Source organism: Panicum hallii, chromosome 9 (assembly GCF_002211085.1).
Source record: "Panicum hallii strain FIL2 chromosome 9, PHallii_v3.1, whole genome shotgun sequence".
Lineage (NCBI taxonomy): Eukaryota > Viridiplantae > Streptophyta > Magnoliopsida > Poales > Poaceae > Panicum > Panicum hallii.
This window is the reverse complement of record NC_038050.1, coordinates 63,579,475-63,592,746: the sequence shown is the minus strand read 5'-3', so window position 1 is coordinate 63,592,746 and position 13,272 is coordinate 63,579,475. Positions and strand designations below refer to the sequence as shown.

Genomic DNA, 13,272 nt, shown 5'->3' with positions numbered 1-13,272 from the left:
TATGAGGAGTACCGATGCAGTTGTGTAATTTTGCAGATGAGCTGGCCACATCGGCAGGTCCGAAAAGCATACCCTCAGTTCGTGTCCGAATTTGATCGGATGCGGCCACAGGATGTCATCTGGACACCGTACACCGCTACGGCTATCCAGACACGTGCGCCGCACGGGTTGTCTTCCCTCTGCACGTGTGACGAGGAGTACTGGTTGACAAAGGAGAACCTAATGTTCGATATTCTCGTCGAGCCGTACTGCGTCGAGCGTGTGATGAGGCAGTTCGGGCGACGACAGCACTTTCCTCTCCTACCTCGAGCGTTCCAGGCCGTGCCGTGCAACGTACACGAGTAAGTTTGTGATAACTCGTTTTGTATTAATTATATATTCGTTATCATAAAGCAATGTTGTCTTTCAAATGTTTGCAACAGATATTCGCGCAGGGGATATCATGCCAACGAGGTCAACTGGGTCGTCAAGATGCAGGAGTACGTACAAGGGTGGCTTGACGCACTTGATAATGTGTGGGACGAGGGGCACCCACACACGGAGGCGTCATACGCCGCATACCTCCGCTGGTACCACGTTCGCACGCGTCCGTACGTCACTCTTTCACGCATTGATGACGCGGAGCATCAGCACCAGCCGACCATCTCGGACACGTATCCCTCGTACCGTGATCAGGAGCACCGTGGCGCGGTACGTCTTTCGCAACTTGAATTATTTAATCTTTTTTATAAAAGATCGATAACAATATTACTCTGAATCCCATTACATATGCAGATTGATATGATCAACTACGCGGAGGTCGAAGCGTCATCTCAGATTACGTTGCTTGAACGTGGAGTCCGTGTACCGGAGTCACAGTACAAGGACACATTGCGTAAGATTCAAGACAACTTGACGCGAGCGTTACGTGCACTGACGTGTCGCGGCAGAGACGACGTGGGAGCCTCTAGTTCATCTCATGCGTCGGCCCACGTGTACACAGCTGGCCCGTCGACCTCTGCAGCACCGCATGCAGCGTCCAACGGTACTGCCGCTAGTTCAAGCTGTAAGTCCTTTATAATTGCCATTTCGATCACCTTTGATTTACACGACTAATTTCGTTTCTTTTTATAGTCATGCACTCGACGGCAATGGGACCTTCTCCTGCAAGAATGGAGCCTCAGACGCTTGGCGCGTATGCTCCAGGAACGTCTCTCCCGTCAGGTTCGACGCCAGCTGCACCAGCTGCAGCGTACTCTCAGGGCTACGTTCAGCATGCATGGTCGACGGGAGCTCCTGCGTACGGTGGTCCATTAGGTGTGCCGGACTGGGACGACTGGGAGGCCGGCTCCGCCACTTGGTCAGAGCTGGTGGGCGGCGGCGCCGAGCCTGACATTATTGGTCCATCCCAGACGTATGACGCTCCAGGTGTACAGTCCCAGGATGACCCCTTCACGCCTGCACCTCCTCCGCCTCGTCCTCACCGTGCTCCAGATGCATTTACGTACTCCGAGGATCACATACGCCGACGGGCTAGGACTAGGGGGGAGGACCAAGAGAGCGCGAGGTCCGGGACATGCGGGGTAGATACTCCTGATTCGGTCGACTTTTTATATTTAAACTGTTTTGTATGATACTATTTTCTTTTTAATTCGTTCATATATCGTAGTATCGTAATATTTGGATTCTACGTTGCAAAACGTTATCGTTTAACCATATTCATACGAGTTTTAGATAGAGCAATCTTCCTCGTAAAATTGAATTAAAATTTTAAATGTAGACAAAAGAGTATGACGAATTAATATTGTATTTGAAAATAGTCTGAATTTCAAATAGATTGTAAATCATAAATTCCAACAGAAAATAATAAAAAAATATGCTGTCAACATCCCGCCCACTGGCCGGGCGGGATGTCTCCTGCCTGCTGGCCGGGCGGGATGCTTCCCGCCCTCTGAGCATCCCGCCCTCTAATCGGGCGGGATCCCTGCCTCAGGGACCTCTTCGCGAATAAGAAACTTTTTTATTCGCGAAAGGGCCCTCAGGAGGGGCCTGAAAAAAATTTTGGAACATCCCGCCCTCTGGATGGGCGGGATGTCCCCGGCCCCACGCCTCCCGCCTGATCAACGGGCGGGAGGCACCCATTTTTCAAATTATTCCCAACTGGCACCCTTTTTAGAATTTTAATTTTTTTAACCTTTTTTTTAAAAAAGTCATGTCTTTTCTAGGGCAACGTCTCACATCTTTTCTGCAAAAATATGGCTCACCGTCCCGTAAAAAGAAAAATATGGCTCACCGAGACATCGCATGGAAGAAACAGGCCCAAGAAACGATGGATCACGTCGGCTATGGGAAGCTCACAACTGCCACATGCAGAAAAAATGACGACTCTGCTACCACCACGATAGCGATCTCTTTCGAGAAATGCATTCCGCGCAAAGTCTCGCATGTCCACCGACCACCGGTCACGCACCCTCACCCAACCCACTGCGAGACGTGGCCGTCTGCTGTCCTCGAGTTGTTTTGAGCCACGTCTAGCAACATTGGGCCAGCCACCAACCGCGGCCCAACTACCACGCCACGGGCGCGGGCTCCCTCCCCCCTTCCCTTGCTCGGCCCGCCACAACGCTCGTGTCCCCCCCCCCCCCTCTCTCTCTCTCTCCACGAGACCACGACCACCAACCAAACCAACCCCTGCTCCTCCGGCCACCGCTGCGAGCGGCCCCCAGCCCCCGATGGCGCCAACGGTGGAGATCAGCCACCTCTCCTTCACCTACCCGGGCATCGACGGCCGCCCGCCGCCCGGCGCGCCGCCGCTTATCGAGGACGTCTGCTTCTCCCTCGACGCCGGCCAACGGTGCCTCCTCCTCGGCTCCAACGGCGCAGGTAATTTAAGCCCCCCATCACCGCGTTTCCGACCTTCCTTCTCCTCCTTTCTCTCGGCCGTTCTGGTGTTGATTGGGCGCCGCGGCTGCTTCGTTGTCCGTGTGGTAGGCAAGACGACGATACTGAAGATACTGGGCGGGAAGCACATGGTGGATCCGAGCATGGTGCGGGTCCTGGGCAGGTCCGCCTTCCACGACACGGCGCTCACCTCCTCCGGCGACCTTTGCTACCTTGGCGGCGAGGTGAGCTACCGAAATTCACCTCCCTTTGTTCGCTGTCCTGTTTCCATTTCGGTCCTGGAGGCTGAGGATATCCTCCAAATCGTATCCCCTGTATCCATCCTTCGTATCAACTTCATTCTCTGTACTAAACTTAACTCTAACAACATCCTCTATTTCCATCTTCTACACCCCACAACCTCAATTTTTTATCTTTTTTCCAACTACCCTTTCCTTTCCCCAGCTTCCGCGCCAGCCGCGCCTGCGCCCGCCGCCCGCCGCCCCTCCTCCCGCGCCCCTCCTCCCTCCTCCCTCCTCCCGCCCGCGCCCCTCCCTCCTCCGCCTCCCGCGCCGCCGTCCTCCGCCCCCGCGCCGCCGTCCTCCGCCCCTGCTCCGCCCGCAGCCCCGCCGCTCCTCCGCCTCCGCCGCTCCTCCGCCCGCAGCCCCGCCGCTCCTCCGCCTCCGACCCTCCTCCGCGCCTCCTCCGCCCCTCCCGTCGCCCCTCCCGCGCCGCCCCGCCGTCGCCCCGCAGCCGCCCCTCCCGCGCCGCCGCGCCGCCCCGCAGCCCGCCGCCCCTGCCGCGCCCCGCGCGCCGCCGCCCCGCGCGCCCTGCAGCCCGTCGCGCCGCCGCAGCGCCCCACCTCCCGCGGCCCGCCGCCTCCCGCGCCGCCCCGCACGCCGCCCCGCGCCGCCCGTTTCTTCCCGCGGCCGCGCGGAAGGCGCTGGCGGAGATGTGCTGGAGGGCGAGGCGAATGGAGGACTCCCTCTGTGCGGGACGCAGTCCCCCTCCCCTATTTTACCGCACGCTTTGGAGAAGCCCGCTGGAGCGTCCGCTTGCTACAGTATCCTCCGTTAATACGATAGCGAACCGTTTACCGGGTCTCGCTGGAGATAGCCTAATGGGCGTGCACAATTTTTTTGCTGTCAGATGTTCCGGGAATCTAATCTGTGTCAATTTGGTGCAGTGGAGACGCGACGTGGCCTTTGCCGGCTTCCAGGTGAATATTCAGATGGATATATCGGCAGAGAAGATGATTTTTGGTGTTGCTGGTGTTGATCCAAAGAGGAGAGATGAGCTTATCAAGGCAGGTTAACTCTCAAAACCTGCGTGGATATATCCCCATTGTTATCATGGAGAAGCGCTCATGTCATTTTTCAGATACAATTTTTAGAAAACTGCTCTTTCCTACTTGTAGCTTGACAAATGATAAGTTTTCACATAGTTTTATGCTAATACCGATTAGTTCTAGTTATTAATAGCTCATTCCCCAACAGAGCATTTGTTTATTCACTCCAAGATGTCAAGGAATGGTTGTTTGGCATGTGGGGATCAAATTCAGTTATGTTTACTAGTGCTTCCACAAACTTTTCCCTATAATTGGGTATTCCTCGTTTCACATGGTCAGAGTATGGTGACATTTTCTCACTGGTCATCACCAACTGGAAAACAATAGTTTTGGCTATTTGTGTACTGGTTTGCGTCTCAAATGCTTGCTGTTTTGCATTCAACACTTAATTGATGAAGTAAGCTTGTAACTTGTAAGGTGCTTTCTCCTTATAATGGGCATACCATTTATGAAAGCTTGATAGCACAGACCCAAGAACACTAACTCGCGCAACCCACGCAAGCACACCTTGGAACACACACGAGAGACGGCGACGAACACCTTTATTGGACTGTTGTGCACACAACTATATGACATACATATAGTCCTTGGCTAATACAACCCAACTCTGTCTTATACATGAGGTAGTGCCCTTCTTATATAGGCATTTAGGTCGGCTTGCTACAGTGACCGATCATCTACAGTACAAGTACATCTCATTTCTTATTGTCATGAGCTGTCTACAGCTAAAGATCAAAGACAAACTTGACTTTCACAACCATGTGCAGCTCCTTTGATACACTACATGCATCTACATATGCTTATTAGCACTAATAACTCTACATGACAAGATTATTTCCAACAAAGCTAATCAATATCACAAATAAGCATCAATGTATCTCATTGCATGATGCATTATTCGTATTTCTGATATAGTTGCAAGGGCTTGCGGATTAGAAACACCCAGTTGCAAATGCAAACTCTGTCATTCTGCCCTGGGAAAACAACAGAAAAGATCTTAATATTCATGTCACCTTAACCTATGCAAACCTATGGGAAAAACACTTAACTTTGTAAGCTGAACGTACTTAAGCCTTAAGATTAAATGTCATTGAACTTCAATATTATTGATAATTAGGTGAGATTAATATCCTTAGCGTCTAAGCCCTTATTGATTTTTGATATGCTCAGTTTACAAGTCTTGACTTCTTTGGAGTATGTGTTGATTCATAATTCAATAGACCTAAACTTTAGGCAAGTCAATTGTGTCCTTGGTCTGCAATAATGGCTTGTTTTGTTCATCTTCCTTTCTGTCATGTTTCAGATTTTAGACATCAACCTTGCCTGGCGCATGCACAAGGCATCAGATGGTCAGAGGAGACGAGTCCAGATTTGCATGGGACTTCTTAAGCCATTCAAGGTTTGCTTTCCTGTTCCATGTCATCAAAAGGATTGATCATGTTGCCATCCATACCTTGAGATGTTAATAAAGGGAAAAAAACACGATGCAGGTTCTCCTTCTTGATGAGATCACAGTTGACCTGGATGTGTTGGCAAGATCAAATCTGTTAACATATCTTAAGAAGGAATGTGAGGAAAGAGGTGCAACAATCATCTATGCAACACATATTTTTGATGGTCTTGATGATTGGCCAACACACATTGTAAGCTCCCTTGCATTGCATCTTGTTGTTTATAAGCTCAAGTAATTCTTGTGGAGTTATGGATATTTTTTTCGAACAATATAGAGGGGGTGGGGGGGGGGGGGGCAGTTCGCCACCTACTTAGTTTCATTGCACGAAAACATGGAAGTAAGGGTACAAGTGATTGGCCTGGCATACCAGGCAGAGATTACAAACGATCTCAACCCAAAGGTGAGATGAGTAAAGGAGTTATGGATATAATGGTAATCATTGTTGTATTTCAGGTTTACATTGCTCATGGGAAGCTGCAACTAGCACTGCCTCTGGAAAAAGTGAAAGAAATGAGCCAGTTATCTCTCATGGTAAGTGGCATCCATCCATATGAAACAGTAAGCTTTAGCACGGCATGGTCATTCATCAGATTTGCTTTTGCATTTCAGAGAACTGTGGAGAGCTGGTTGAGGAAAGAAAGAGATGAGAGGAGAAAGGAGCGAAAGCAGAGAGGACTCCCGGAATTTGACAAGGTTGTGGAAGGTAGCCGGGTTATAGGTGATCCAGCAAAGAGCGCTGCCAGAGTCATAAACAATGGGTGGGCGGCAGGACGGCTCACCTCAACGATCGCAGGAGAGGAGAACTTCGTTTTCAGCTCTAACAGCGTTCTTAGGCAATGATATTGTTCTGTAATTTGCTCTTTGTTAGTTTAAAATGGTGAATAACAGTCTTGTAGATCCAATAGATACATTATTGGAGCTTTGGCACTTACAACGGAAGTTCAAGCAGTAAAGGAGAAATGTTGTTTTGTTTGCACTTGGATTTGCATATTTGCGCTTCTGTATATGTATGCAACAATATAATTGGATCCCACGGTGTTCAATTGTTCATAATTTTTTAATATTTTCCATTTTACTTTCACTGTTATCTAATTTGCAATTTCTAAGGTGTGGTGCTTCAACTTCAAAAGTACAGACGAGAAATTTCGATATTTGACACTTAATTCAAGCGTCTCACTGTTTTTAACATCCGATTCGATCAACCTTCAAAATTTGACACCGACCCACGAATTTCTTCAATCCAGGGCTTTCTATTCTTATTTCTTATTACTTATTTCTCATGTTAGTGGCAGATTTGCCCCTGGACCACTTCTTTGTGCTTCCTGTGAACACGAGCAGGCAAGACCGAGTTCTCCCTTCTCCCTCTCGTGTTCTCTCTCTCGCTCAAGAACAGGCCCCGGCCCTGCCGCCGCCGCTCGCCGTCGCTAGGGGTTGGTCGCCGCTCGCCGTCGCTTCCAAGTTCCTCCAGCTCCACTGAACTTATAAAGCAAAACACCAAAGACCTTGTAAAGCAAAAAAAAATGCCAATGACTGCTGAACTTCTAAAGCAAACCCATCAGTTTGTAGCTGGCAAAATCAAACGAATGCAATTCCTGCAACACATTTTCCTCTATACAGGGCGTGTTCGTTTCTTGGGGCCTAAAGTTTAGAGGGGTCATATCAAAAAGAATCTTGTCATTTAGAAGTATTAAATAAACTCTAATTACAAAACTAATTGCAGAACCCCAGTACTAATTCGTGAGACGAATCTAATAAGGTATATTAGTCTATGATTAGCGGATGATTACTGTAGCATTACTGTGGCAAATTATGGATTAATTAGACTCATTAAATTTGTCCCGCGAATTAGCACCCAGCTGTGCAAAAAGTTTTATAAACAGATTTTATTTAATACTTCTAAATAGCAAGATTCTCTTTGATGTGATGGGTCCAAGAGGGTAGGAAACGAACGGGCCCACAGTTTCTTTCTTGCTTTGCAATCACTATAATAAATCTAAGAAACAAAATAAAAGGTGAGAAGAAATCAATGGAGAAAAAGACAATCTTGTGTGTTTTCAACCAACGTACCAACCAAACGCAGATCACAAATGGCTTCCCTGCCTCCCGCCAGCAACTCAGAGCATTGCCGCCCTCGCCAGCGACGGCCGGTCCTCCGCGGGAGCCGGCGCGCCATTGTCGCCGCGGCCTTCTGCCGCCTCCACGTCCAAGCTCGCCTCGGCCCCACCACCGCCCGCGGTGCTTCTTGCAGCCGGCAGACATCGCCGGCCACGGGAACGACGCCGCGCGCCTCTCCCCGGCCGCTTCAGCTGTCCGGCGGCCATCTTCCTCCCGACGGCGAGCGGCGGCGGCAGGGCCGGGGGCCTGTTCTTGAGCGCGAGAGAAAGAACACGAGAGAGGGAGAAGGGAGAACTGGGTCTTACCTGCTTGTATGTATTTACAGGAGCACAAATCTGTCCACTAATATAGAAATAAGTAATAAGAAATAAGAAAAAAAATAAAAGATGGAAAATGGAGGAATAATCTCTGGATTAGGAATTCGTGAGTTTGGTGTCAAATTTTAAAGATCCATCGAATGGGGTGCTAAAGACAGCGAGGCACTCGAATTGAGCGTCAAAAATCGAAATTTCTTAGCATAGAAGGAGCTCTCTAAGCTCTCAAGTTTGAAAGTAAAAGGCCGATTGACTTTTCTCAGCTCTAAAGCCCGCCACCATCATCGACACCTACAAATTCTACTTGGGTAAAAGTAACTCCAACAGTATAGGTAAATCTATTTGGCTGGATAAATTTGGATTAGGGGCAGTAAAAACCTCCCTATCTTCCTCCCCTCACTATTCTGCTTAGCATCTACACGCCTCCGCTAGTCTTTTTTGCCGAGCGCCCTCCCTTCACCATCTTCCTCCTCCCCTGCGCGCGCCTGTTCCCGCGCCGGCGGCGCGGGAACCGTTCTCACCGGCGGCGAGGCCGGCCAGCGGCGGGGTAAACCTGCAGGCTGTGCACCCGGGCAGAGCAGGGGTGCTCGCCGGCGCGGGCGTAGGGCCGCGCGAGGGTTGTCCATGATGAGCAGCGGCGTGGCTGTTCCCGGTAGCTCGGCGAGGGAAATGGTCGGGAAAAAGGTTCGACAGAAGGAGGAGCTCATCGGGGACCAATATGTGTGGTTGGAGGGCGAGGAAGAGCGGCCGCAGGTAGGGATCCATGGTGAGAGAGGAGGTGGGGTAGAGGAGCAACTCCGGCGGGTCGAAAATATTCCGATTGGGAGAAGCTCGGGTGAAGGTGGTGGAGTACGAGCAGGAACGAGGTGGTGCAAGTCCGGATGGGAGGAATCGAAGAATGGCGGCTTGGGCTGGCCTGGGTGCTATCAGCGATACTCCTGCTCGGTTCAAGCCGAGCAGGAAGGTTTGTTTCGTTCAAGCCGAGCAGGAAGGTTTGTTTCGAGGTGAAGGGAAAATTAAGGGAATTAATATGGAAAATTAAGATTTGAAGAATTTATTGGTTTTCATCTTCGTTACGAAGCTATACCACCATTATTATTTTACCGACCTTCTAAACCTCTAAATTTAGCTAGAATCAGTTGGACTTTGCTCTAAGGGCCGACTTCCGACTTCCTGTTCCTGGCAGTCGTTCCTGTTGCCCACCCGACATGCGCCTCCCGCCCGTCCGCTTCCTGCCGTCGAGCGCAGCACCGGCGGTGGTGGATGCGAACGCGCGCATCGCCCGGCTGGCGCGCACGGGCAACATGGAGGGCGCCCACGCCGCGTTCGAGGCCATGCCGCTCCGCACCACCTCCTCCTACAACGCCCTCCTCGCCGGCTACTTCCGCAACAACCTCCCCGACGCCGCACTCCGAGTCTTCCACCGCATGCCCTCGCGGGACCTCGCCTCCTACAATGCGCTCATCTCCGGGCTCTCCCTGCGCCGTCACACTCTCCCCGACGCCGCCGCGGCGCTCGCCACCATTCCCTACCCGCCCTCGGTGGTCTCCTTCACATCCCTCCTGCGCGGTTACGTGCGCCACGGCCTCCTGGCCGACGCCATCCGGCTGTTCCGCCAGATGCCGGAGCGTAATCACATATCCTACACGGTGTTGCTCGGTGGCTTCCTCGACGCCGGCCGCGTTGATGAGGCCCGCGCGTTGTTTGATGAAATGCCTGCCAAGGATGTTGTTGCGTGGACCGCCATGCTATCTGGGTACTGCCAGGCTGGCCGGATAGCTGAGGCGCGCGTTCTGTTTGATGAAATGCCAAAGAAGAACGTTGTGTCATGGACTGCGATGGTCTCCGGCTATGCTCAGAATGGGCAGGTAAACCTTGCTCGGAAGCTGTTCGAGGTGATGCCTGAGCGCAATGAGGTGTCGTGGACTGCAATGCTATTTGGGTATATACAGGCTGGCCGTGTAGAGGATGCTGAGGAGCTGTTCAATGCAATGCCGGAGCACCCATTGCCAGCCTGCAATGCAATGATAGTTGGTTTTGGGCAGCGAGGGATGGTGGATGCTGCCAAATCAGTCTTTGAGAGGATGCGTGAGAGGGATGATGGAACATGGAGTGCAATCATCAAAGCATATGAGCAGAATGAATTCTTGATGGAGGCATTGTCTACCTTCCGCAAGATGTTGCATGATGGCATTCACCCAAACTACCCATCGGTCATCAGCATCCTCACGGTATGTGCAGCCCTGGCTGTCCTTGATTATGGGAGGGAGGTGCATGCTGCAATGCTGAGGTGTTCCTTTGACAAGGACGTCTTCGCCGTGTCAGCATTAATCACAATGTACATCAAATGTGGGAATTTGGATAAGGCGAAGAAGGTTTTCAACATGTTTGAGCCCAAAGATGTTGTGATGTGGAACTCGATGATCACTGGTTATGCCCAACATGGGTTGGGGGAGGAAGCACTCCGCATATTTGATGATATGAGGTTGGCTGGAATGGTGCCTGATAGAATTACATATATTGGGGCCCTTACAGCATGTAGCTACACAGGAAAAGTTAAAGAGGGGAGGGATATTTTTAATTCTATGGATACAAATTCTGCCATCAGACCTGGAGCAGAGCATTATTCTTGCATGGTTGATTTGCTTGGTCGAGCAGGACGTCTGGAGGAAGCACTGGATTTGATTAAGACCATGCCAGTTGAACCAGATGCTGTCATCTGGGGAGCTCTGATGGGGGCTTGCAGAATGCACAAGAATGCTGAGTTAGCTGAGGTTGCTGCTAAGAAGCTCTTGGAGCTAGAGCCTGGAAATGCTGGGCCATATGTCTTGCTGTCTCACATTTATACATCCACTGGGAGGTGGGAAGATGCTTCTGAGATCCGAAAATTCATTAGCTCAAGGCATTTGAACAAGTCTCCTGGCTGTAGTTGGATAGAATACGACAAAAGGGTGCATCTGTTCACATCTGGTGAAGTGTTAGCACATCCTGAGCATGCTAGTATCCTTAAAATGCTGGAGAAGTTAGATGGATTGCTGATGGAATCTGGATACTCAGCTGATGGGAGCTTTGTGCTTCATGATGTAGACGAGGAGCAAAAAACTCATAGCTTGCGGTATCACAGTGAGAGGCAAGCTGTGGCATATGGACTATTGAAAGTTCCGGAGGGAATGCCTATTCGTGTCATGAAGAACCTCAGAGTTTGTGGTGATTGCCACTCTGCAATAAAGTTGATTGCAAAGATAACTTCTCGGGAAATCGTGCTGAGAGATGCAAATAGATTCCATCACTTCAAAGATGGATTTTGCTCATGCAGGGACTATTGGTGAGGTGAATGATGCAGTATATTCTTGCTCAACATCAACTCTTTGATGATCCTTTGATTAGGTAAGTCTCAGTATCTTAAGACAGTCTCCCTTGGTCTTCCAAACCATAAATTAAATTGGTGATAGATGTTTCCTTTTTTCTGATAATGATGGTAAGCTACTGCAGCAAAAAGTCTCACTATGCCTTGTTTAGTGACATCTTGATCATTTATAGGAAACACATTCAGGATTCAGTTTCCACTGAACATGATAGCAGCACACGGTCAACTTGTTCCCTTTGAGTTACCTATGCAGCTGTAACAATGTAATGCAGGCTGCTGCAAAACAACCTGTATCTTAGAGGTCAGATTAATGTGAACAAGCAACTTGATAGATACTTGTTATCCTTACTATATGTCTAACTGCAAATCATATTCTGTAGATCCTCTGTTGTCAACATGGGCAATTTATCATTTGACTCGATATAGTATTGACAAAGAAAGCTATGAGGTGAAAATTTATCTATTTAGTTCTATATTTCACTTTGAATCTAATGTACGCACTCATTTAGGTTCATATTTTTCATTTCATATTAAATCTTCAGATCTGCAGATACCAATACCCAATGTGATGCTCGGAATCACGGATGTGGAATATTAATATGTCGCATTCAGCATTTCAGCTCAAAGCATCTCTCACCAAGTTTGGGGAATAGTCGCAACTGACTAGTCACAAGATGAGAGTACCTGAGCGTGAAGCGGTATCTCAACAACTGCACACTATGCAGGTTGTTTGATCAGACAATTACTTGCGGAGATTGTGCATGGAGATTCAGTTACATTTCTTGAGATAGAATCCTGCTGGTCAGCAGCAGATCAGGTAAAGAAAAAAACTTTCTACTTTCAAATGCAACTGTATTAATCTGTATCTGATCACATCAATATTTTCCAACAATATGGTCCAACTCTAGAATTATTCCTGTGCTATACTGTATGTAAATGTGTCAAGTTTTAAAAAAATATATAAGCTAAGGTTTTTGGGTCAAAACTGTTAGTCTGGTCTTTGCTGCAGAACAATTTGAACCAGATTTTATTGTGAAAACTGAAGTCATAGTGCTGATTCATGAACTGGACATACCAGTTTGAAGAATGAGTGATATCTGCAACATCCGTTAGTCATTCATGAATCTAAATGGCACCACAATTGCGATAACATAGTTGAAGTAACCATTCTCATTTGAAATTTGACTTTTATTGAAGAAAACTCTATTTGTTATAACTGTAACTAGCATAAAAGTATTTGCTCACCATTGTTTCTTGCACCAAGGATTAAAATAGTTGCAGGTTTGTGTAATTGACATCGAAAGTCTAGTTTTCCACAACATGTGTCAAAATAGTTTTAGGCTTTTGAAATTTACTCGAGATGACCTGGGCGTCTCTTGTAAGCTGTAAGTTAAGCCAGTCAGCTATACGCCCACGCTGTCAATCTGCAATTTCCATGTTCCACTGCATTAAGGTTCCACCCACTCCCGAATCTAGACCCTGTTCTTTTCCATTCTGTCTGTGTCAAGTGGGAGGAAGAATGGTCTCATTTTGTATTTCTACTCTCTTATCCTTTTCACGACTTACAGCTTACATCGAAAGTCTAGTTTTCCACAACATGTGTCAAAATAGTTTTAGGCTTTTGAAATTTACTCGAGATGACCTGGGCGTCTCTTGTAAGCTGTAAGTTAAGCCAGTCAGCTATACGCCCACGCTGTCAATCTGCAATTTCCATGTTCCACTGCATTAAGGTTCCACCCACTCCCGAATCTAGACCCTGTTCTTTTCCATTCTGTCTGTGTCAAGTGGGAGGAAGAATGGTCTCATTTTGTATTTC

General features: G+C 48.8%; 2 protein-coding genes across 4 annotated transcripts; both read left to right on the top strand.

Moving 5' to 3' along the window:
• The first annotated feature begins 2,621 nt into the window (after positions 1–2,621).
• LOC112878104 (ABC transporter I family member 20) lies at positions 2,622–6,690 on the top strand. The gene is made up of 7 exons (XM_025942508.1): positions 2,622–2,862; positions 2,971–3,104; positions 4,046–4,165; positions 5,511–5,606; positions 5,698–5,850; positions 6,114–6,191; positions 6,270–6,690. The coding sequence occupies exons 1-7, from the start codon at positions 2,712–2,714 to the stop codon at positions 6,498–6,500; spliced, it is 963 nt and encodes a 320-aa protein (XP_025798293.1). The 5' UTR covers positions 2,622–2,711; the 3' UTR covers positions 6,501–6,690.
• Positions 6,691–9,288: 2,598 nt separating this feature from the next.
• Positions 9,289–12,495, top strand: LOC112873696 (pentatricopeptide repeat-containing protein At1g56690, mitochondrial-like). Of its 3 annotated transcripts, none has more exons than XM_025936719.1 (4): positions 9,289–11,476; positions 11,630–11,757; positions 11,837–11,904; positions 12,007–12,495. In XM_025936719.1, exon 1 carries the CDS (start codon positions 9,298–9,300, stop codon positions 11,416–11,418), a length of 2,121 nt encoding a protein of 706 aa, XP_025792504.1. In that variant the 5' UTR covers positions 9,289–9,297; the 3' UTR covers positions 11,419–11,476; positions 11,630–11,757; positions 11,837–11,904; positions 12,007–12,495. The 3 variants fall into 3 exon arrangements, with proteins under 3 accessions (XP_025792504.1, XP_025792503.1, XP_025792505.1); XM_025936718.1 differs by having other exon boundaries at positions 11,999–12,495; XM_025936720.1 differs by lacking the exons at positions 11,630–11,757; positions 11,837–11,904 and having other exon boundaries at positions 12,069–12,495.
• The last annotated feature ends 777 nt before the right edge of the window (positions 12,496–13,272 follow it).

What these genes read in the sequence shown, in the direction of transcription:
- LOC112878104 (XM_025942508.1), top strand. Translation starts at nt 2,712, where the DNA reads ATGGCGCCAACGGTGGAGATCAGCCACCTCTCCTTCACCTACCCGGGC. An exon ending in TTTGCTACCTTGGCGGCGAG is followed by an intron (nt 3,105 to 4,045) that starts GTGAGCTACCGA and finishes AATTTGGTGCAG; the next exon opens with TGGAGACGCGACGTGGCCTT. An exon ending in TGAGCCAGTTATCTCTCATG is followed by an intron (nt 6,192 to 6,269) that starts GTAAGTGGCATC and finishes TTTGCATTTCAG; the next exon opens with AGAACTGTGGAGAGCTGGTT.
- LOC112873696 (XM_025936720.1), top strand. Translation starts at nt 9,298, where the DNA reads ATGCGCCTCCCGCCCGTCCGCTTCCTGCCGTCGAGCGCAGCACCGGCG.